General features: G+C 42.6%; 1 protein-coding gene across 5 annotated transcripts in view; it reads left to right on the forward strand.

The window, feature by feature from the left end:
• Positions 1-25,854, forward strand: part of LOC125462346 (uncharacterized) — a 50,341-nt gene that overhangs the window by 9,986 nt on the left and 14,501 nt on the right. Inside the window, exons 1-8 of one of the 5 annotated variants that reach the window (XM_048552302.2) lie at positions 2,943-3,222; positions 3,461-3,811; positions 13,704-13,836; positions 16,497-16,647; positions 17,060-17,205; positions 19,058-19,206; positions 24,623-24,770; positions 25,684-25,774. In XM_048552302.2, the coding sequence (XP_048408259.1) occupies positions 3,809-3,811; positions 13,704-13,836; positions 16,497-16,647; positions 17,060-17,205; positions 19,058-19,206; positions 24,623-24,770; positions 25,684-25,774 (821 nt within the window). In that variant the 5' untranslated portion in view covers positions 2,943-3,222; positions 3,461-3,808. Of the gene's footprint in view, positions 1-2,942; positions 3,223-3,460; positions 3,812-13,703; positions 13,837-16,496; positions 16,648-17,059; positions 17,206-19,057; positions 19,207-24,622; positions 24,771-25,683; positions 25,775-25,854 lie in introns of those variants that run through there. The other 4 variants (XM_048552306.2, XM_048552304.2, XM_048552308.2 and 1 more) reach the window with 4 other exon arrangements.

Here is a 25,854-nt window from a genome sequence, read left to right on the forward strand (position 1 = left end):
TATTTACCATTACGAAGATCAACCAGCTGTAAACGTTTCAAAGAATAAAGCATGCTATGAATCTGAAATAAAAGACAGAAAATGATAGACAATTTCTGCAGGTCTCGATGCATCTGTGGAGACAGAAACAGAGTTCACATTTCAAGTCCAATAATATTCTTCTTTGGAACTGAGAGAAGCTGGAAAATCAATGATAGTAAGAACTGCAGATGCTGGAGTCAGAGATAACACTGTGGAGCTGAAGGAACACAGCTGGCCAGGCAGCATCAGAGAAGCAGGAAAGTTGGCATTTCGGGTCAGCACCCTTCTTCAGAAATGGGGAGGGGAAAGGGATGTTAGAAATAAACAGAGAGGAGGAATGAGGCTGGGAAGATAGGTGGATGGTGATAGGGAGTGCAGGTAGACAGTGGAGAGGATTGGTCAGTTAGGTGGGAGGGACACATAGGTGGGAAAGAAGATGGACAGGTTGTGTCAGGTCAAGGAGACAGGGATGAAAGGGAGGGCTGGTCATGGGATGAGGCAAGGGGTTGGAAGATTTTGAAACTGGTAAAATCCATATTTTGGACATTGGGCTGTAAGCTCCCAAGGTGGAATATGAGGTACTGCTCTTCCAGTTTGTGGGTGGCATCATTGTGACAATAGAGGAGGCCCAGGATGGACATGTCACCCAGGGAGTGGGAAGGGGAGTTAAAATGGTTCAAGACTTGTTTGTTGTTTGTCACGAAGGGAGCGCACATGCTCTACAAAATGGTCTCCGAGCTTTTGCTTGGTCTCATCAATGTAGAGGAGGCTACATCGGGAGCAGCAGATGCAGTAGACCACATTGATGGATGTACAGGTGAACCCCTGTCTAATGTGGAAGGTATGTTTTGTGCCTTGGATGGAGGTGATGGGGGAGGTGTAGGAACAGGTGTAGCACTTATGCGGTTGCAGGGAAAGCTGCCATGGGCAGTGGGGTTAGTGGAGAGTGTTGAGTGGACAAGGGAGTCATAGAGTGAGTGGTCCCTATGAAAGACACATGGCATGGGAAGGGAAAAATTCCTTTGGTTGTGGGGTCAGATTGTAGATGGCAGAAGTGGCGGAGAATGATATGTTGGATGCAGAGGTTGGTACGTGATATGTGAGGACAAGGGGGATTCTTTCTTTATTTTTGTTGGGGGGACGGAATGTGAGGGCAGAGGTGCAGGAAACACAAGAGATGCAGTTGAGAGCATCTTTGATCACCAGATGGTGAAATTGTGGTCCTTGAAATAGGAGGGCATGTGGGATGTGCGGGAGTTTTACTGCTGTTGTTAAAGGAGGACAACCAGTGAGTGGAATAGATCTTGAGAGTGCCTAGAGCGATTGACAAAACGAGTGCTAATGATGGTAGCAGAGCAAATGAGATGCAAAATCCATGTTAGTGATAGCTTTGCATAGGAGAAAATAAAAATTCATCAGCTCTGCTGGGTGAAAAACCCACAATATATAAACAAAAGATAGCAAGACTTGCCTATGCCGGAGCCAGAGACAACACAGTGTGGAGCTGGAAGAACACAGCAGGCCAGGCAGCATCAGGTACCGTCCTGACCCAAAACATCAACTTTCCTGCTCCCCTGATATCTGCCTGGCCTGCTGTGTTCCTCCAGCTTCACGCTGTGTTGTCTCATTTTAAACAAGACAAGGGAAAGCAGGTTGTTGAGGGGTGTTATCAAAATTAAAAACAGTGTTCAGATTCCGAAGTTGTTGAATGCCGTGTCAACTTGTGAAGTTATTAAGTGCCTAAACAGGTATTGAGATGCTGTTCCCTGAGCCTGCATTAGGCTCCACTGAAACACTGCAATGGGCCTAAGATGGACTCGTGAGCATGGGAGCAAGATGGTTCACTGAGTTGCCAAGTAACTGAAAAGATGGAGTCATTCCTATGGACAGGGAGAGGTATTCAACAAAGTCATCACCCTGTCTGCATTTGATCACACCGGTAAAAAAGAGACTGCATTATGAGTAGAAAGTGCCGTAGACTAGAGTGAAAGAGAGGGGGTATATGAATAGGAAGGGTTTTTAGGGATATGGGCCAAACGGTCAAATGGGACTAGATTTACACAGGATATCTGGCCCACATGGATGAGTTAGACCAAAGGGTCTGCTTCTGTGCTGTATAGAGCTCTATGACTCTACTTCACCTGTAAGGTGTTTTTGGGACCTGGGACAGTAAGGTGGAAGGAAATTGAAGGGGAAGTATTACACCTTCTATGACTGCATGTAGGGGTGCTACTGTTGAGGAAGTGTTCGAGGTGAAGGAGAAGTAGATCAGGGTGTCGCCTACTGAATGCTGACATTAGATGAGAAGGGGAAGACGTGTTTGGAGGGGCCACCATTAGCATTCTCCTTATCGATTGCTCTGGGCACTCTCACGATCTGTTGAACTTACCCTGCCTCCACCTTTGTCAACCATACAAAAATGATTCGATTCCAGCCTTTTCAATTTTGAAGAAGAATAATTGAATTCAGCACGTTAACTCTGTTTCTCTCGCCACGGACGCTATTAGGTCTGCTAAGTTTCTTTGGCATTCGCTGTTTTTATTTCCCAAAACGTAATTCCTTGCTTTCAACTGGCTATTGGGAAACAGTTCTCCGTTAAGTTCATCCGCCCATCTTGTTTCCTATTCCTACAGCCATAACAAAAAAACCCCTCAGATTTGCCAAGGAAACCCAGGACCATCATGGGAATGATTCTTTTAAACTATTATGTAACAATTCAGTTAAACCAGAAAATCTTGCTGTGCAGTGAATCAGCTGCCTTATGGTAACAATTAGGTATAGCATGTAACTCCAGATTCCTGTCAATGTTCGCTATATTTACGCAGTCAGAAAATTAGTCACTGAACTGTCAGAACAGGAGTCAATTTCGAAACCCACCCACAGGCTCTGGGGAACTACCCCCACTTCTTGTCGGTGGACTGGTCCCCTCCTAGCTCAAACTGAAGTGTCCCAAAAGTCGCAGACTGTCAGGCAGTTTCACAAAGAAGAACAATTCAGAGTATTAAATTACTTGGCAGGCACGCAGTATTATGAGTCAGTAGTAAGGACGAGTTTGGAACAGGATAAAACTGTTGGGGGAAGTCAGTATGCAAATCTCGCATGTTCAACTGGAACTTTTTTTTATAATGTTTAAACTTCCTCAAACTAGAACAGACTCCGTACAGCCACACCTGGAGATAAAAGGTTCCAAAGTTCTTTCAGGTACCGTACCTCTGGTCTCAAAGTGTAATTATGAGTGTTATGGGAGGGGTTTGCTGTAAGTTTTTTAAGGAAACAGTGTTTGATTCACTTTTACCCTTCACGTATTCTAAACTTTTAAACAGATGGGAAACAACCTAACCAATGCGCTGTAATGTTAGAGTCGCAAAAGATTTATTAGTTCTGCGGTAATGCGCAACAAGTTAGACCTAAAAATGTTACCCTCTTGTTCTTCATTCAGGAGGGTCCTGTCCATTTTCTAGCTGGATATCAGATTTGAACATTTCAGTCTCTCGATACCTTTGTGAAGTCCGTTTTCTCCCAAACCTAGTCTACAATATTCTGGAATTTAACCCGGTCTGGCTCAGTCGTATGAATGCCACCTCTGTTATCAGAAGATCGTGGCCTCAAGCCCCACCCCAGCGACTTGAAATTGATACAAAAAGAATGAGTTTTCCAGTACAACACGCAGAGAGGAAACCCTGAACTGCTGGAAGAATGTTACTGAGGATATGCGACACTATGGGAGGGACTGTAGTCAAGAAATGCTGCATTCAGAGAGGCTCTACTTGCGGACTGTTGTTGGAGGATGGTGAGAAAGCGTGTATTATTGAGCAAACAGTATTGGGACAGGGCTACACTGCCTGAGGGTCAATATTGAGGGAGGGCTGCAGTGTCAGAGGGTCACTGAGGGAAGCGGTACTGAAGCTGTCTCACAAATGGAAATTAAAGCAAAGCTGTTTGCATGGATGTTGAAGATGTCCTAATACTCGGGGTGGGTGGTGCGGGAATAGCAATTTGGTGACATTCCTTTGCTAGACTAAAGAAACTTGAAGTAGGTTTTATTGCTGTCCAACTCGACCATCCCCTCCCCACCTACACTCTCCTCTCCACCTATCTTCTCCTCAATCCATCTTCCGTCCGCCTCCCCCTCTCTCCCTATTTATTCCAGTTCCCTCACACCATCCCCCTCTCTGATGAAGGGTCCAGGCCCGAAACGTCAGCTTTTGTGCTCCTGAGATGCTGCTTGGCCTGCTGTGTTCATCCAGCTCCACACTTTGTTATCTTGGATTCTCCAGCATCTGCAGTTCCCATTATCTCTGTCCACAAACAATCTTAGTGACTTCTACTCTGATTACAGAGAATTCCAGGGTCATTGTCACACACCAGTTGTAGCCCAAAACCAACAGAACAGTTGTGGATTCTCAGCTTTTATCCACATTGTAGGGGTAGTTTGTATTCTTCCATTGTTTTGCTGTGTGCGCAATTGGCTGTTCAGTGGATTTCAGTCTTGAGGGGCTTTGGCTGCAACTCTGATCATTTTGGACTGTTCTCCGTACTCTTGTCACTATGAACAGTTCCCTGTACACTGATCATTAAAGATAGTCGCTCAAATTCTGCTTATTACGTCCATTACCCTCTGGGTCCTATATAGGCTATTTTCCAGGTACACTAGTAATTAAAGACTTTCCAGTATTCCAGTCATTAAAGGCTGTTCCATGTACTCATATAGGGTTTTCACTGGTACTCTGATTATTATTGATTATTCCCAATATTTGAGTTAATATGTTCCATTTCTGATACTCTGGTTGTTATGGGCTGTTCCCTCTACTCTGATTATAGTGGGCTGTTCCCTGTACTATAGTTCTTGTAGGCTGTTCCTAGAACTCTGTTTATGAGCTGTTCCCAGAACTTTGGTTATTAAGGGCTGTTCCTTGAAGCCTAGTTTTTTTTTGTGAACTGTTCATTTATAGGCTGTTTATGAGCTGTTCCCAGAACTTTGGTTATTAAGGGCTGTTCCTTGAAGCCTAGTTTTTTTTTTATGAACTGTTCATTTATAGGCTGTTTCCAGAACTCTGGTTTTCATGGACTGTTATGTGTATTCCAGTCAGGAAAAAAACAGAGTTAACGTTTCAGGACTGGTGACCCTCCTTCGGTTCTGAGGAAGGGTCACCAGACCTGAAATGTTAACTCTGTTTCTTTCCCTCACAGATGCTGAGCCTTTCCAGCAACTTTGATTTTGTTCCTGATTTACAGCAGCTGCAGTTCTTTCAGTTTTTATGTGGTTGCTATGGAGTGTCCCCTGTCCTTAGGTCATTATGACTGTTCTCTGCACTCCAGTCACTAGGGATATTCCATCTAATTGTTATTTTAGACTGATACCTCTACTCTGGTCACTAGGGACTGTTCCCTGGTACTTGGCTCATTTAGGACCATTCCCTGTATTTTGGTCATTACGGCCTGTTCCCTGTAATTGGGTCACTGTGGACTGATCCCTGGATTTTGGTCACTTCAGATTGTTCCCTGTACACTGGTCATAATGGGCTGTTCCCTGTACTGTGATCATTAGGGACTGTTCAATGTACAGTGATCATTAGAGACTGTTCGCTGTACTATTGTCATTAGGATGTGTTCCCTGTATTTGGGTTATTAGGGATTGTTCCCTGTACTCTAGTCATTAAAGACTGTTCTCTGTACTGTGGTTATTAGGGATTGCTCTCTGTAAGCAGTCCATTAGGATGTATTCCTTGTAATTGGGTCATCACAGACTGTTTCCTGTATTCTGGTAATTATGGGCTGTTCCCTGTATTTAGGTATTAGGGACTGTTCCCTGTACACAGTCAATATACATTGTTCCTTGTATTCTGGTTTTTAAGGACTGTTCCCTGCACTCTGGTCATTAGAAACTGTTCCCTGTACTGTGACATTAGGGACTGTTCCCTGTACAATGATCATTAGGCCTGTTCCCTTTTTTCTGGTCATTAGGGACTGAGCCCTGTACTGTGGTCATTAGAGACTGTTCATTGTATTATGGTCATTAGAGACTGTTCCCTGTATTCTGGTCATTAGGGCCTGTTCCCTGTATTCTGGTCATTAGGGACTGAGCCCTGTACTGTGATCATTAGGGACTGTTCCCTGTACTATGATCATTAGGGCCTGTTCCCTGTATTCTGGTCATTAGGGACTGATCCCTGTACTCTAGTCATTAGAGAGTGTACCCTATACTCTGGTCATTAGAGACGGTTCCCAGTAATCCAATCATTAGGATGTGTTCCCTGTAATTATTACAGACTGTTTCCCATAATCTGGTCATTATGGTCTGTTCCCTGCACTTTAGTCATTATGGATAGTGAGGCCTCTTCTGGAGGAAGTTCTAGTTGCCCTGTTATAGGAAGGGTATTATCAACTTGGATGGGAGTTCAGAAATGATTTACCTGGATGTTACTAAGAATGTAAGGTTTGAGTTACAAGGAGAAGTTGAATAGGCTGGACTATTTTCACTAGAGCCCTGGAGGTTGAGGGATGACCTGACAGAGGTTTCTAATATCATGAGGGCTATAGATAAGGTGAATGGAGGGTGACTTTACCCTCTGGTGGGCGATTTCAAGACCAGGGGACATATTTTTAAGGTGAGAGGAGAAAGATTTAAAAAGGATACAAGGAGCAATTTTTTACACAGAGAGTGGTTCATGTGTGGAATGAACGTCCAGAGGAAGTGGTGAGTGCAGGTACACTTACAATATTTAAATGACATTTGGATAAGTACATGAATAAGAAAGGTTTGGAAAGATATGCCCCAAGTGCAGGCAAATGGGATTAGTTTAGTTTGGGACTATGATCGGCACGGACTGGTTGGACCGAAGGGTCTGTTTCTGTGCTGTATGACTCTATGACTGTTCCCTGTACTCTGGTCATTAGGGATTGTTTCCTGTACACCAGCCATTATAGATAGTTCCCTGTTCTCTGGCTATTAGGTACAGGACCCAGTGCACTGGCCTTTACGGTCATAAGGGACTGATCCCTGTAATCCAGTCATTAGAAACTGTTCCCTTTAATTGGGTCATCGTGGACTGTTGCCTATATTCTGGTCATTATGGACTGTTCCCTGTTCTCCGGTCTACAGATTATTCCTTGTGCTCTGGTCAAGTTGGGCTGTTTCCTGCACTCAAACCATTATAAACTGTTCCCTGTACTCTGGTCATTAGAGATTGTTCCCTGTTCTCCACACATGATGGAGAGTGTGCTCTGTTCTTTGTATGCAAGTTAATATGTACTCTTATTATCAGTGAGTAATAACTGGACTCTGGAGGCCTAGCATGCCTGCTGTGCTCCTGCCAGGAGATGGCCATTCTGTGGGATGGAAAATTAATGGGTGGACTATGAAACCTGCCAAGGTTGGAAAATCAGGTGACATTCATACTGAAAGCATCACCACTTGATGAAGCTACAAACTATAGCCAGCCATATCAGGAATTTGAAAAAAAAAGGGACCGTGGATGCTGAAAATCTGAAACAAAAACACAAATTGCTGGGAAGAGTGTTCTGAAGAAGGGCGTCTAGGCTGAAAACATTAAGTCTGTTTCTCTCTCCACTGATGCTGGCAGACCAGTTTTTTCCAGCAATTTCTGTTTTTGTTTCAGGAATTTCACAAGTTGGGGCAGAGTGCATAATAGGTGATGTTCTGATTTATAGATTTCCAAGTCCCAGACTATCTGACTAGGTAATATGTTAGATTCACTTCATTGTCACTGGTGCTTCAAACTGAACAGCACTGTGGGTTCACCTTGCTCCCATGGACTGCTGCACTTTCGAAAGTTAGTCCAATATCACCCTCTCAATAACATTATGGATCGGCAATAGATGCCTACTTCCAGAACATAAAATGTGAGAATGAAAGCGAAAATAAATCATCGATTAACCCTGTGAATTAATTACCAATTTAAGATCCACATTGAAGTAGATGTTCCAGCTCATAATTTTCAAAAGTCTTGGTTTCCTCCTAGTGGCACAATGGGGAATTTGTTAGATTCACCCAGTGTGATCAATGCCAACCAGAATTGATGCAGAGTTCTGAATCTTAGTACTGCTCTTTTTCACGGACCACTCATCTCCACCAGTCCTCGGTGGCTATGAAGAGGGTATTGAAGGATCTTCCCTTGGTCCTTATATACATTTATCAGAGACAATCATTCAATTTATTAGCTCCACCTGATGAATTGGCGAATGCATTTTCTATTCTTCACATTTCAAGGGAATCAGCAAAATAGGACTAGGGCAGGAAAGTAGAATTATGATAGAAATCAGCTGTTATCCTATTGAATAACAGAGCCCCTGAAGGGCCATATAGCTTAATTCCAGCCCCTGTACCTTGTGTTAAAAACTGGTGGGTATCAAGCACCCGAGATGGAATCTCTGGTCTGTATCCAGGTGCGTTTTTAAGATTTGTTCATGGGATGTGGATATCACTATTTGGGTCAGCATTTATTGCCCATCCTTAGTTACCCTTGAGTGTGATGATGAGTTGCCTTCTTGAACTGCTCCAATTTATTTAGTGTAGGTACATCCACACTACCATTGGAGAGGGAGTTTTAGGATTTTGACTCAGTGACACTGAACAAATGGTGAAATATTTACAAGTCAGGATGCCAAGTGGCTTGAAAGGGAACATGCATGTGGCACTGTTTTTATATATTGGTGGAATGTTAAACAAGTATTTCACATCTCTCTTCACTTGGAAGAAAGAGGATGTAGGTGCAGCATTCAAGAAGAAAGACTGTGAGGCTCTTGAGCTGATTGAGGAGGAGGAATAATTGGAGGTTTTTGACAGGGTAAATTCCCAGGACTGATGAGTTGTATTCCGGGTTGCTGTGAGAGATGAGGGCAGGATATCACAGAAGCCCTGAAACAAATTTTTAGTCCCTCTCTGGCCACAGGGGACACACCAAAGGACTGGAGGACTGCTAATGTGGTTCCATTTTTCAAGAAGATTTGTAAAAATAAACTAGGGAATTACAGGCCATGAGTTTCACATAGTGGTAGGAAAGCTATTGGTGAAAATTCTAAAAGGTAGAATCAATCTTCATTTAGAGAGGCAAGGATAACTTTGTCAGAGGAAGGTCAGACCTAACAGATCTGGTTGAATTTTTAAAGGAGATGAGCAAGCCTGTAGGTGAGGGTAGTGCAGTTGATGTTTATAAGAATATCAGCAAGGTCTTTAACAAGGTCCTCCTGATAAAGAAGGTAAAATCACATGGATCCAAGATTGACTTAGTGGCAGGACAAGATGGTGGTAAATGAAAGGCCTTACCAGACCATAGTTTCTCTCTCATTTGACAGAGGGACAACCTAGTAGTGGTTTAACATGAGGGTCACTATCCCTCAAGCAAGGGGTGAGCTTGAGAAGGAGAATCCTTCGTGGTAACCTTAGTCGGTGCAGGGATTGAACTCACACTGTAAGCATCACAAATAAGTCATCCAGTCAACGCAGCTAATCTACCCGCTGTTTGTGTCCTGCAGGCCAGTATCCAGTGGTGTACCATAGGGTAAAATGTTGGGTCCCTGATTGTTTGTGATATATAGAAATGATATAGATGAAAATGTGTGGAGGATGATAAGTAAGTTTGCAGATGACATGAAGATTGACTGGATAGTTAACAGTTAGGAAGGTCCTTAGGTTATGGGAGGATATAAATGGATTGGTCAGATGGACAAATCAGTGACAGATGGAATTGAACCGGAATGTGATTGCACTGGAGGAGGTGCAGAGAAGATTCACCAAAATGTTACCTGTTGTGTGAAGCAGTTTGGCTATGAAATGAGGCTGGATAAACTTCTTCATTTCTGAAGAAGGGTCCCGACCCGAAACGTTAGCTTCCTGCTGCTCTGATGCTGCCCGACTTGCTGTGTTCGTCCAGCTCCATACTGTGTTATCTATGGATAAACTTGTGTTGTTTTCTTTGGAGCAGAAAAGGTTGAGGAGAGACCTGACTGAGGTGTATAAGGTTATGGAGGATAAGGACAGGCTGGATAGAAAGCAGCTGTTCTCCTTTGTTGAAGGGTCAATAGCAAGAGGCACACTTTTGAAGTGAAAGGCAAGAGGTTTAGAGGGGAATTGAAGAAACTTTATTTCACCAGAAGGTGATGGAGATGTGGAATGCCCTTTTTGGAAGGGAGCTGAGGCACATAAGCTCACAAACATCAAAAAGTAGTTGGACAAGCCCTTGAAATGGAACTACATTCAAGATTATGGGCTAATTACCTGAAAGTGGGGCTAGTTTAGATGTAGCATAGTTTTTCGTTGTATAGGTTTGATGAGCTGAAGGGCCTCTTCTCTACTATCTAATTCTGTATGTTGCCTTTGTCCGTCTAGAAAGCAGTAGTCCTGGTTTATAAGGTGCTACATGTGAAGCCTTGGTGAGGTTTGCACTGCTGCTACTGAGCATCTGTTCTGGAGGGAGTAAAAATTTGTGAATCCAGTGGCAGTCATGCAGGCTGCTTTGACTTGGATTGTATCAAGCTTCTAAGTTTCAGTGGAAATGTACCTGTCTAGTCAATTTAGGGAGTATGCCATCACACTGCTGACTTGTGCCTTGCAGCAGGTTTATTGGAGTAAGGAAGATTACTAGCCTTTGACCTGCCTCCATAGCCGTAGTATTTATATGACGAGTCCAGTTTAATTTCTAGTCAATGCTAGCCTCCAAGATGCTGATAATGGATGATTCGTTGATGGCTAATCCACTGAATATCAAGGGCCGATGGTTAGATTCTCACTTGTTGGAGATGGTCTTTGCCTGACACTTGTGTGGCATGAATGTTACCTGATATTGTTCAGGTCTTGCTGCATTTGGACATGGACTGCTTCAGTATCAGAGTTGTGGATGGTGCTGAGCATTGTACAAACATGAGTCAACATCCCCACCTCTGATCTTATGATGGAGGAAGGTCATGGATGAAACAACTGAGGATGGTTGGGCCTAGGACACTATTCTGAGGAACTCCTGCAGAGATGTCCTGGAGCTGAGATGACTGACCTTCAACAACTTCAACTATCTTCCTTTGTGTCAGATATGGTTTCAGGGAGAGTTTTTCTCCTGATTCAGATTAACTCCAATCTTGCTCCGGCTCCTTGATGTTTAATTTTCCACCACCATGTTACTGGGCTACAGAGCATTCATCGGATTCACTGGTTGTGAAATTGCTTAGGTATGTCTATCACTTGCTGCTTACGTTGCTCGACATGGAAGAACTCCTGTTTTGTACCTTCACCAGATTGAGAACTTATTTCTAGGTCTGCCTGATGCTGTTCCTGGCATATCCTTCTGCATTCTTCATTGAGCCAGGATTGATCCCCTGACTTGATGGTAGTGGTAGAGTTGAGGATACACTAGGCCGTGAGGTTACAGTTATATTGGAGTACAATTTTGGTGCTACTGATGGCTTGCATGGATGCCCAATCTTGAATATCTAGATTTGTTCAAAGTGTATCTCATTTATAATGGTGATAGTGCCATACAACATTTTGGAGGATATTCCCAATGCAAAATTGGGACCTTGTCTCCACAAGGAGGCAGGCATGTTGGTGAGGATGAGGTCAAGTGTGATAATCCCTCTTTTTGGATCTTTTACTACCTGCCACAGACCCAGGCTTGCAGCAAAATCCTTTCAAACCCAACATGCTCAGTCAGTCATGGTGCTGCTGAGCCAATCTTGGTGAAGCCCTCTATCCTGAATGCATTCTGTGCCCTTGCCACCCTCAGTGCTTTCTCAAAGTTGTATTCAACCTGCAGGAGTACTGATTCATCAGCCGGAGATTGAGAAGTGCGCATGTTATATCGGAATCAGCAGGAGGTTTCCCTGACCATGCCTAATCTGATACCATGCAGTCCACAGTTATAGAAACATAGAAGATAGGAACTTTTCTGATCTGCTCACTTCCTCCAGTACCCACTAGGTAGACAACATTACACATGCTGCCTTTCAAGTCCCACGTTTGCGCTGCAGGGCTGGCACCTAGGCATCGGAGAGGGATCAGTCCACGGGGCCTGATGGGAGTTGTAGTTCTGACAAGGCAAATAGTGGCTAACAGCTGCGAGTTCTAATCTGAGCATGCGGAAGCCCCCAAGTGGCTGACATGTGGTGCGACTGGAATTGGGGGAGTGCCTCTGTAAATACCCAGGAGGTTGGGGGCAGGGCCAGGTTTATAGATCAATAAACCTATCTGACATCACCCTCCACCCACCCAAACCCCTCAATCCCCACCCCGTCAATCCACACCATTCCTCCACCCACACCCTCAAACCACCCACACCCTCAATCCACACCATCCTCCACCCACACCCTCAATCCACCCACACCCTCAATCCACACCATCCTCCACCCACACCCTCAATCCACCCACACCCTCAATCCACACCATCCTCCACCCACACCCTCTATCCACCCACACCCTCAATCCACACCATCCTCCACCCACACCCTCAATCCACACCATCTTCCACCCACATCCTCAATCCACCCACACCCTCAATCCACAGCCTTCCTGCACGCACACCCTCAATCCACACCATCCTCCACCCATACCCTCAATCCACACCATCCTCAATCCACCCACACCCTCAATCCACAGCCTTCCTGCACGCACACCCTCAATCCACACCATCCTCCACCCATACCCTCAATCCACACCATCCTCCACCCACATCCTCAATCCACCCACACCCTCAATCCACCCACACCCTCAATCCACCCACACCCTCAATCCACCCACACCCTCAATCCACACCATCCTCCACCCACACCCTCTATCCACCCACACCCTCAATCCACACCATCCTCCACCCATACCCTCAATCCACACCATCCTCCACCCACATCCTCAATCCACCCACACCCTCAATCCACAGCCTTCCTGCCTGCACACCCTGAATCCACACCCATCCTGTACCCACACCCTCAATTCTGCCCCTCCCTCCACCCACACCCTGAATCCACACCCTTTCTGCGCCCACCACCTTCCTGCGCCAACATGCAATATTGAGTACTGCTAGGGCGGCTCCCACTTGACTGTATACCACTCTGCTGCCAACTTTGCTGCATCTGCTCTGCTGTTGGACAGGACTTACCCAGGGACTGTGATGGTGTTATCTAGGACTCTGAATGTAAGGCCTAATTCTGAAGGCATGACTATGTCAGGTTATTGTTTGAATAGGCTCTCCCAATTTTGGCACTGATCCTCAAATGTGAGGATGATATTGCAGGGTCAGCAAGGATGCATGTACTATTATTGTTTTTGGTGCCTTAATTGTTGCCATATGGTCTGTCTGGTCTGTCTCCACTTTTCTATTCTAACAGTTGATTCAACGAAATGGCTTGTTAAGCAATTTCACAGGGCAGCTAACAGTCAACCACATTGCTCTGGCTCTGGAGTCACATGTAGTTCATACCATATAACTACATCAGTTTCCTACGCGAAAGGACCTTAGAGAATCAGATGGATTTTTATGAAAATCAATCATAGTTTCATTGTCATCAGTAGATATTTAATGCTAATTTTTAATTGGATTCAGAATCCACCATCCATAATTTGAACCCACACCCTCAGAACATATTGTGATGAATTCCATGGTAGTATAACTTATAGACGGGTGTTGCCTGTGTTACCATGTTAGTGGTATGTCATTTACATAGTGTACTTTTCTTTACAGAATGATCAGTTACCTGAAAATTGCCTGAGTCATTTTCATTCCAAATTAAATTGGGAGGTAAGGAGTGATTGCAGAATGAACCTTGTCTCAGCAATATGGTGCCTTTTTATATTTGGCTTTCAGCTCTGTCTAGGTGAGTGACTGTATTTGCATATCATATGATTAGTAACATTTTTTTACTATGTGTTATCAAAGTACCTGCATAACTTGAGAATAACAGTGTTAGACTAAGCTTTTAATGATTGGTCAGCATATTAAATAAACATGTTGATATGTTTTCTGTATTGGACCCTGTTGTATCTGAATCTTGAAGGAGTGCCATAAGCTGAACACTCAGTGATGATGTCTGTGGACTTAGAGGCAGTACAAAGGAGTGAGACCAAACTCTGGTTCTAAAGCCTATGTAGCAATGTCAGTTATATTAATGTAATCCATGCCTAGTGGCTAATGTGCACTAAACTGCTTCTTATTCATTATAAGACATCTTCGACTTAGAACACTAACTGGTCTTCCTCTACCACACTATATCAAGTAGGCTGTGTAGAGCCCTTCACATGAAGAGGATGATGGCCTGTCACATGGTGTTATGGTCCCAGCTGATAGTACTACTGGTAAAATCAGTCCCAGAATGAAACCTGGCCTGATAGATCGTCTGTTTATTTTCTTTTGTTATTTAATGTAGCGATTAGTCACAAAAACATGTTCATAAAGGTTGAATATGATCTTAACACAAACAACAAAGTTTCAACCTGTTTCCTAACATTATCCATCACAGAGACTAAAGTCCAGAGAAATTATATCACTATCTCAACTCTTTAGTATCTGACTCTTTCAGCTCTTCTCCAAGGTCTGTGGAGAAATCTTGGTAAGTTCTTTCCAAGTCTGCTGACATGAACACTTCACAAACCCAAGAGCCTCATCTTTCCCAGTTTAAATAACTTGCAGCTGTCTATCCAACCTCTCCTGGAAGCTTCCTGAAATAGATTCTCTGTTGGAGTGACTGGCTTTGCTTGAGCTGAATTGAAAACTACTCCTAGGAGAGAAACTACAGCTTGTTTCTGAATTCAACTCAAGTGTTGAATCAACTAAAGTCAAAAGTTTGTTTCTGAACTCAATTCCTGATTCTTCTGAACTGAATTGAAAACAAAACTAATGGCCTTAATGAGTTAATCCTGTCTGTCATAAACTCAAAAGTATAAACATCTTTCCATTAACATCACAGGGATTTGCAGTTGCATGCTTTCTAAGCAATATTAGATTTAAGTCACTGTTCAATAACGAATTGCTGACCTGTTAAAAAGTCTTCACAGCAGTAATCAAACTCCACTTGCCTTTCTTTTTAAAGCAATCCAAATTCCAAAAATAATATTGATACATTACACATTTTTCATCACAGTGGTGAGGTGCAGGCCAGTTTAGTTGCAAATACAACAGACATCACCATAATGAAGTGAATCATTACTTTTCCCTGCCCCCAAAACAGTTTGTGAAACACTTTTCATGAATAAAGTATCCTTGTCAGGGCCACAGTATACCAATAAGACTTAAACATTTCATGCATAGTCCTGCCCATTCTATGCCCAACCACCCACCACCAAATCCCAGCTGAGCAGATGTAGCAGTGCTCACTAGAGCCAAAATCTCCTTTCCAGTTCATCTTGTGAAGCTAAGTTGGATGTAGACAGGGCAGGCAGCATAACTCCCAAATTGTTCCCTATTTAGCAAACTATGGTAAGATCAAAATTCTAATTTTCTACAAAGTACACAGCTCACACATATTGGGGCATTCCCCCATCCCAGTAGGAAAAAGGGCCTGACAGATAACAATAAACCATAACATGGGGCTAAAGATGTCTTAGCCTGGGTCAAAAAGCAAAAGAACTATTTTGTGCTTTCGATATCCCATGTAAGGTTCCTTCCAACGGAGAATTCCCACCTGCAGTTTTCTAATTTCCTGTATCCTCACTGCTTTGCTATCAAGACTCAGCACATTATCTTTGATTTTATTCCCTTTGACTCCTTTACTCCCACAGTGATAGATCTCCTGAACTTCCCAATTTCCTCTGTTTTCTGGTTGGGAAGTGGAGGTTGCAGCTTCCTGCTGCTTCCTGCTAAATTTGTTGCTTCTTTGCCAGTGAACAGTGAACAATTGAACAGTGTACATTGTTGTTTGGGTACCTCAGTCAAATACCCAATGATGATGAGTGTTATCGGGTTATTGTGCCAAAGGAGGCAACACAAGCAAGCCTGATCCTTTCCTCACACAACCACCCCTGCAAGTATTTTCTAATAGGCATATTGGGATAGTGACTAAGAATCACTCATTTGTGGCATGATCCAGCACAGAAATAGATCTTTCAGCCCATCAAGTTCATAGCGATGTTATCCTCTGTATGAGCCAAATCTCCTGCTCATTCACACTCCCTTCAAGGTCCCACCTGTCTGTTTCCATTCTCTGGCTCACTCCCTTTACCCTCACTCTGCTCACTTGATTTTATATCAAAGTAAACTTAAAAACAACGGCCTGAACATTTGCCCTGAGAGGGGCCTTGCTGAATGAATTGAACAGTGTACCTACTAAATAAGAATCATAACAAGAAAATCTGGAAATCAAACCGTACTCCTGCTGTGCTTCCACTTGTTGACAAAATGTGACTGTCCAGTTAGTGTTTCCCTTTGTTCCACACTGACCCCTGTCATGTCATTTGACATAAGTTAGCATTCTGGTTGATTTTTAACTTCTGAAATCAAATGATGATAATATGTGACTGACACATGGTTACTAATTTATAGCCAGCAATGATGATCAGCCGAAGCTTCTTGAGTGTTACAGTGACTATCTCAAGGAAATTATCTGCACCTGGAATGTAGGCCCCAACGCAAACTGTTCCACTGATTACAGTCTGAAGTGCAAGTTGATGATCGATTTTGATGAAATATGCAAGTAAGTAATAGTATTTTTATCTGCTTGGCACTGAACAATGTTATTCCAGTGAAAATGAAAGAAAGCAGAGGAACAAGACTTGACAAGCAAAAATAAGATGAAAGGAATCCAATATGGAAGGATAGTACCCCTGATATATGAGAGAATAGTTTAGATGCTAAAGCTTTGATAACAACTTATGGAGTGCATGTTACCGAGTAATATGTAAAGCCTAGCGCATTGAATATAATATCCACATCCCATTAGCCTCTCTCACAAATCAATCACCAAAAGCATGTTCAAGCCACTAAACGTTAGCCTGACTACATGTGATTGGAAGTAGGGCTAATTCTATGAGACTAGCAACGGTAACATCTGGAATCAAAACTGGTTGAAGAATTCAAATCAATGCCTCTTTCTTTATATTTTTCAGCGTAATGGATATTAAAACTCTTCCCAAATCAACCTGCCAATGCAGGATCACAAAACCAACTTTGGTATTTTCTGCCGATTATGAAATTATGGTCCTTTTCAAAGGAACAGTGGTTCTTTCCAAACTCATTAGACCATCACAAACCAGTAAGTAGATTCCTGGGCCACTGTTTCTTGGCAATAGCTTTAAATAAATGTTTGATGTGTAAGTATCTATTCTGGATGTGAGTTTGCTCGCTGAGCTGGAAGGTTCGTTTTCAGACGTTTCGTCACCATTCTAGGTAACATCATCAGTGAGCCTCCGGTGAAGCGCTGGTGTTATGTCCCGCTTTCTATTTATCTGTTCAGGTTTCCTTGGGTTGGTGATGTCATTTCCTGTCCTTTTTCTCAGAGAGTGATAGATGGGCTCCAAATCAATGTGTTTGTTGATGGAGTTCCGGTTGGAATGCCATGCTTCTAGGAATTCTCGTGTGTGTCTCTGTTTGGCTTGTCCTAGGATGGATGTGTTGTCCCAATCAAAGTGGTGTCCTTCCTCATCTGTATGTAAGGATACGAGTGATAGTGGGTCATGTCGTTTTGTGGCTAGTTGATGTTCATGTATCCTGGTGGCTAGCTTTCTGCCAGTTTGTCCAATGTAGTGTTTGTCACAGTTCTTGCAAGATATTTTGTAAATGATGTTCATTTTGCTTGTTGTGTGTATAGGGTCTTTTAAGTTCATTAGCTGCTGTTTTAGTGTGTTGGTGGGTCTGAGAAAAAGAACAGGAAATGACATCACCAACCCAAGGAAACCTAACCAGATAAATAGAAAGCGGGACATAACACCAGCGCTTCACTGGAGGCTCACTGATGATGTTACCTGGAATGGTGAGGAAACGTCTGAAAACAAACCTTCCAGCTCAGCGAGCAAACTCACATCCAGAACCTCAACCTGAGCTACAAATCTCCTCAAAACTCGCTAGTATCTATTCTGTTAGTGAGATTTGTTACCCTATTTGTTTCTCCCCATTTCCATCTCCTTCCATATTTGTTCTGCTCGGGGCATTACCTCCTTTAGTGGGATTCAATTCCTTGTTAGGGTGTAGTTCTAGACATCTTCCAATAAGTCACTATGCTGGTGTCACCTCAAAAATTTAGTATGACGAGATGCTTCAGAACTGCTATCTTCACTTGATGATCAAATATAATTTAAACTGCCATTAAGCGGTCAATGAGAGTTAAACAAATACACCACATTAGCTGACCTTCCTTTCCAAATCCAGGGGACTAAGACCACCTGAGATATCAGAGTTTGGCATCTCTACGATTGTGTGGGTGGACTACACTGCTCAGATTAGGTTATTAAAGAAAATTATATGAGAATACTGGGATATTAAATAAAGTCCTTAGTTTAAATTCCCATGCCAGCTAAGGTTATCATGTAGAACTCTCCTTCTCAACCTTTCCCTTTGCCTGAAGTGTGGGAATGCTCAGGCTAAACCACCACCAGCTGCCTGTCTCCAATGAGAGAGCAGCCCTATGGTCTGGTGAGTCTGTGGTGACTTTACTATTAAAATGAGGTGAGGTAATGGCCTTGGTATTATCACTAGACTATGAATCCAGACTCCAGGGTTCAAATCCTGCAGATGGTGAAATTTGAAGTCAACAAAAATCTGGAATTACGAGTGTAATGATGATCATGAAACCACTGTCAGGAGAAAAACCCGTCTGGTTCACTAATATCTTTTAGTGAAGGAAATTACTGTCCTTACGTGGTCTGGCCTACACGTGACTCCAGACTCACAGCATGTGGGTGACTCCTAACTGTCCTCTGGGCCATTAGGGATGGGCAATAAATGTTGGTCCAGCCACAAACCCATGAATTACTTAAAAACAAAGTCCTTCAGAGTCCGTGGGCAGAATCAATGTTTGTTGTAGATGGGTTGTTGCATAAAATTTTCTCTTTCCAAGCTTTTCTTGCGTAAAGTTGACATTTCCTAAACAACAGAATCATTTCTTTCAGTAAAACCTTTGGCTCCACACAACCTCATGGTAAACATTTCAGCAGACAAACAGCATTTCCTAGTCTGGGATGATGATTACAACAACACATTCATCGAAAAGTATCTGGAGTATCAAATCGCTTACATGAAGACAGGAGGAAACTGGAAGGTTTGCACCCCAAATTTAGACTTCACTCCTCTTGAACTATTTTACGTTTGTTCACTGATCCTTATAATCAAATTTCTTAAATGTTTACAATTTAACCCTTTCTAAATGCTTCATGTAACTGAAGAGCTTTGAACTCAGTATTAAGATATTACCTCTCCTGTGAACAATTTGCAAAACTTTCATGAGAACAAATAGAAATCAACAGACAATTTGCTTGCTTTAAGCCCTTGCTCAATTGAAAGCTTCATGCATCACGTTTAATTAGCAGCTAAATTTAAGTTTCAGGCATATGCATGGTGTATGTCATTTAGAAACAATATTTTAGCCAGGCTTGTCCCAGTAGGTAGTCCACCTTTAGCAGTCAGTGAGATGTAGATAACACAGCCAATCTACCTTGTAAGATTTATATTCTACTCTTTGCGTCTGCTCCAGTTTTGTGTGGATAATGTCTTATTTTTAGTAATTAAGGCTGCATTGGTAGTTAGTAAATCCTTTGAAAGCCTCGAGTGTTTGAGGTTTATTTTCATGGAGATCCTCTCATTCACTATTGCAGAGATTCCGTTCAATCAAAGTTGACCCTATTTTCCACCGTCAGCCCATGGTTATCTTGAAGGATTAAGATCTCCAATGTTGTAGGATATCAATGGATATCAGTGTGATATAACCAGCCTGGAGTAAATGGGATGCAGGAGGGAATTGTTGTTCAGTTTGTGGGCTCTCTCAAATTGTTGATATAGGTAAGGAAAATTATGAACCCATAAAACATACCAAGGGATGGACGTCTTCCCTGCTACTTTTTGATATTTCAAAACTCAAATCAAGAATAAGAATCCAACATTTGGTTTACCAGAAAAGTTAGAAAGGTTAAAGGAGTAATTCTGTGATCCAGGGAGGAGGGTATGCATTCTGAACACTATCTGATATGTAACATGCAATCATTGGTTGAATGTATCCTGGTGATCACATTGACTAGCGATAAGATAAAAGTGACTTCCGTTGACATCGAGGCTACATTTGATCCAAAATGAGATCAAGAAGCCCTAGCAAAACTGGAATCATTGGGAATTGGGGAAAATTCTGCACTGAATAGGGTCAAGCCTGGCACAAACAAAGATGGTTATGGCTATTGGAGGTCAGTCATCTCAGTTGCAGGACATCTGTGCAGGGTTTCTCAGGGGAGTAGCCTAGCCCTAACTATCTTTAGCTGCTTCATCAATGAAGGCCAGAAGTGGAGAAGTTCACTGATTGCACATGTTCAGCACCATTCATGACTCCTCAGATACTGAAGCAGTCCGTGTTCAAATGCAACAAGCGTGGGTAATATCTGGGTTTGAGCTGAAAAATGGCAAGCAACATTCATGCCACACAAATGCCAGGTAATGACCATTTCTAACAAAAGAGAATCTAACCATCATCTCTTGACAATGAATGCCACACTATCAACATCCTGGTGGTTACCATTGACCAGAAACTGAACAGGATTAGCAGGTAAAGGCTGTGGCTACAAAGGCTAAGAATTTTGCTCTGAGTAACTCACCATCTGACTCTCCAAAGCCTAACCATGATCTACGAGGCACAAGTCAGGAATGTGATGGAATATTCCCCACTTGTGATGATTATGTGCAGCTCCAACAGCACTCAAGAAATTCGATACAATCCAAGACAAAGCAGCCAACTTGATTGGCACTCCGCCATAAACCTCCCCCATCAATGATGCTCAATAGCAGCAATATGTAACATCTACAAAATGTAATTCTCTAAGAGCTTTTAGACCCAAGCCCATAATTATTACAGTTTAGAAGGGTAAGCGCAGCATACACAAGGGAACATGAGCATCTGCAAGTTGCCCTCCAAGCCACTCACCATCCTGGCCGTGAAATACATTGTAATTCCTTGGTTTCACTGGGTCTAAATCCTGTAACACCACCCCTAATGGCACTAAGCATTTACCTACATCAAATGGATTGCAGTGGTTCTAAAAGACAGCTCACCACCACGTTCTCAGGGCAATGAGGGATGGTCAATAAATGCTGGCCCAACCAGTGATGCCCACTCCCCATGATGATTTTTTTTAACAAGCCCTGTTGTAAGATGAATCCTAACCACTGTTCATCATGACATTGGACTTTCTGGTAGATTTGCTGCCACCATCCTCTTTCCATGCAGGAACTAACAGGTATATTGCCTACTTGACCTAGCATGGTAAAAGTAAATCACTTAGTAATTTAATGAGAAGAGGCCCTTTTCTTCAATAAGATGTCATTTATTGCATGATAGCAACAATGTGCAAGTTACACTGCTGTGATAGAAAATGGTCCAGACATTCCGATGGCTAGATAGTAATTTTAGCAGCAACCTGAACCCAACTTGACATCCTTCCCCAAACTCCTGACCCACTTCTCACCCTTTCCACTCACCCACCTGGTCAACTACCACTTGCCCCACCCATCGATCACTCTAGTCCCACACTTATCTTTTATATTTACACTTTCATAGTAGCTGTCAGAGAGTCTGGCTATGCATCTGGGCATTTAAATTGAGGAGCACAGTGCTATTGTTGCTAAGGGATCATGAATTCAATGATGATCCTTCCTCCTGCAGGCTGTAAGGATCCCTGAACAGGTCTCACTGTTTCATAACAGAAGGTTCCTAATCTGGAATATATAGAGTAGAAGTCATCTAAATTGACCTAGTCTTGGGAAATAAGGTGGGGCAGGTGACTGAGGTGTCAGTGGGGGAGCACTTTAGAGCCAATGTCCATAATTATATTGGCTTTAAAATATTGATAGATAAGGTCACAGCAGACCGAAAAGTTAAATTCTAAATTGGAGAAAGGCAAATTTTGATGGTATTAGGCAAGAACTTTCAAAAATTTATTAGGTATGAATGTTTGCAGATAAAGGGACAGCTGGAAAATGGGAAGCCATCAAAAATGAGATATTGAGAGTTTAGAGACAGTATGTTCCTGTTAGGGTGAAGGGCAAGGCTGGTAGGTGTAGGGAATGCTGGATGACTAGAGAAACTGAGGTTTTGGTCAGAATAAGAAGGAAGCATATGTTAGGTATAGATAGCAGAAATCGGGGGATTCCCTGGAAGGGTATAAAGGCAGTAAGAATATAATTAAGAAGGAAATCAGGAGGGCAAAAATGGGAAAGTGGGTTAAGGAGAATCCAAAGGGATTCTACAAATACATTAAGGACAAAAGGGTAACAAGGGAGAGAATAGGGCACCTTAAAGATCAGCAAGGCTGCCTATGTGTGGAACTGTAGGAGATGGGAGAGATTCTGAATGAGTATTTTGCATCAGCATTTACAGTGGAGAAGGAAATGGAAAATTGAGAACGTGGGGAAATAAATAATGACATCTTGAAAAATGTCCATATTAAAGAGGAGGTGGTGCTGAACATTTTAAAATGCATAAAGATGGGTAAATCCCCAGGACCTGATCAGATGTACCCTCAAACTCTTGTCGAAAACTAGGGGAGTGATTGTTGAGCCCCTTGCTGAGATACTTGTATTATCAATAGCCACAGGTGAGGGGCCGGAAGACTGGAGGTTGGCTAACATGATGCTGCTACTCAAGAAAGGTAGTAAGGAAAAGCCATGGAATTATAGACCGGCGAGCCTGACTTCAGTGATGGGCAAGTTCTTGGATGGAATCCCGAGGGACAGGAATTACATGTATTTGGAAAGGCAAGGACTGATTAGGGATGGTCAATATGGCTTTGTGTGTGGGAAATCATGTCTCACAAACTTGATTGAGTTTTTTCAAAGAAATAACAAAGGGGAATTGATGAGGGCATCATTTGCCCTCGATTGAGGCATTCAACAAGGTTCCTCATGGTAGAAGGTAGAAGACTGAGGGTAGTGGTGGAGGGTTGCTTTTCAGACTGGAGGCCTGTGACCAGTGGTGTGCCACGAGGATCGGTGTTGTGTCCACTGCTTTTTGTCATTTACGTAATGATTTGGATGTGAACACAGGAGGTATGGTTAGTAAGTTTTCAGATAACATCAAAATTGGAAGTGTAGTGGACAGTGAAGAAGGTTACCTAAGAGTACAACGGGATCTTGATCCAATGGGCCAATATGCCGAGGAGTGACAGATGGAGTTTAATTTAGGTAAATGTGAGGAGCTGCATTTTGGAAAGGTAAATCAGGACAGGACTTATACACGTAATGGTAAGGTCCTGGAGAATGTTGCTGAACAAAGAGACCTTGGAGTGCAGGTTCATAGTTTCTTGAATGGGGAGTTGCAGGTAGATAGGATAATGAAGAAGGCATTTGGTATGCTTACCTTTATTGGTCAGTGCATCGAGTGTAGGAGTTGGGAGGTCATGTTCTGGCTGTACAGGACATTGGTTAGGCTACTATTGGAATACTGCATGTAATTTTGGTCTCCCTGCTATAGGAAGAATGTTGTTAAACTTGAAAGCATTCAGAAAAGATTGCAAGGATGTTGCCAGGATTGGAGGGTTTGAACTATAGGAAGAGGCTGAATAGGCTGGGGCTATTTTCCCTGGAGCATCGAAGGCTGAGGGGTGTCTTTATAGAGGTTTGTAAAATCATGAGCGGCATGGATAGGTTAAATAACCAAGGTTTTTCCTAGGGTTGGGAAGTCCAAAACTAGAAGGCATAGGTTTAAGGCAAGAGGGGAAAGATTTAAAAGGGATCCAAAGGGCAACTATTTCATGCAGAGGGTGGTGTATGTATGGAATGAGCTACTGGAGGAAGTGCTGGAGGCTGGTTCGATTACAACATTTAAAAGGCATCTGGATGGGTATATGAATAGAAAGGGTTTAGAGGGTTTTAGGCCAAATGCTGGCAAATGGGACCAAATTAATTTAAGATATCTGATCTGCATGGATGAATTGGAGCGAAGAGTCTGTTTCCATGCTGTATATCTCTATAACTCTAAAGCATATCTGTGTACTATTTTTCTCTGTTCTGGGCCAGCAGTAGGGTATGACCATACAAAATAGGAGCAGCAGTAGATTATCATAAGTGAATCCTGGCATCACCTTTAAACAAAAGATGCACAGTAAATTTTCTCAGGACTCCTGTTACGTGTTTATGTATTTTGATGAGATTAACATGGAAACTGGGTTTTGAGTTTGAGTGATGACTGGGAAATCACTGTCCAAAGGTAAATTTATGAATGGTGGTTTGGAGCTCCAAATTGGATGTTATAAATTGGATTGCAATGTTATAATTTGGATTGTAGAAGGTAAGAGAGATTGAGGGGAGTGAAGAACCTCAATAAGTTAATATCCTTGGAAAGTTAGGACATGCAAGGGGAAGAAAGGTAGTTAGTGTAATTGAATTGACATGCTGAAGCTGCGAATAAAATAGAACTTATTTTGAGCCTTGTCGCTGGTTTGTGTTTTACTTATTTTCTGCTGTTCTTGGGTTTGATGTAGACAATTAACACAACAAACCAGAAAATGCTGGCCCTTCAATCGGTGTTGGATCCTGGATACATCTATCATATGAAGGTTCGCTCCAAACCACTACCAGAATATCATGGGGCATGGAGTGACTGGAGCTCTGAGTGTTTGTGGTTTTACGGTAAGTGGTAAATGTAAAAAGAAATACAGATTTCATTTTCTGTGCAATTGTGCCCATCCTCTGTCTCTGCTGAAAGGAATATAGATTAATCTTCATATATTCCACCTCTGTGGCTACACAGAAACCCAATCTTCATCTTTTGAGATATAGTATTTTGCAAAAGGTTCCATTCACTGATTTAGACTCAGGAGCAGGTATCATGTCTAATTTTTCCCCTCCCTGTCTCATGGTGCAGGAAACTGCTTAGCACTTCAACTGCTGACTTGTTGGGGGTAGTATATCAGTTTGAGATATTTGTGCAGGCTTCAGCCCCGAACAAGATTAAACTTGCCAAGTTATTCATTTCCTGACAAATTGCAAAATTTTCCTTCAAGGGGGAGTCACTGAGGTTTTGAGAGGATCACAGATCCACCTGCTAATGAAAAATACAGCATTTCCAGGGCCTGTTTTGACATTTCAGAACAAGTTGAACACATAGTTGTGAAAGGGATGGTGAGGTACTGGCACGTCTCAGCAACACAACATCCTACTGCAGTCTACTATGGGTACACAACAACATTCACAGCAGGGCACTATCAAGAAATAGTTTTTGGCTGTAATCTGAGAAATCTTCGGACCTGCCTAAATGTTTTTGGGAATGCAGGGTGTGATTCACAGAGAAAACTGTTAAACAATTTCCAACAACTGCTTTCAATTCCTTCAAAACAGTTGAGGTAATGAATTTCCTGGCTACTTACTTGGCATGGCAAGTAAGAATGAACAAGACTCTCTTTTGTGCAGCAGTGGAGTTAGGTGGTATGAGAAAGCCAGGGTACAAGTCAGTTCTGTTTTCAGTTTCTCAGAATTTTTCAGAACCAGATCCTTCACAGTGAATTTTTTTGAGTACATTTTGGTTATTTTCTTTACCATTCAGGTTCCTCTGACTTTGTTTCAACTGCATTAATTGTCTTCGTGTGTATCATCATCCCTGTACCTGTGGCTATCTGCTTCTTTGGTTTCAAGTTGTAAGTTCACCTTTTTCAAACTATATATACAAAATAATATTCTCTCTACACTGTCCCATCAAACCCTCCCAGGGGTCCAA

The sequence above is a fragment of the Stegostoma tigrinum genome, chromosome 23, assembly GCF_030684315.1.
Source record: "Stegostoma tigrinum isolate sSteTig4 chromosome 23, sSteTig4.hap1, whole genome shotgun sequence".
In the NCBI taxonomy this organism is placed as follows: Eukaryota; Metazoa; Chordata; class Chondrichthyes; order Orectolobiformes; family Stegostomatidae; genus Stegostoma; species Stegostoma tigrinum.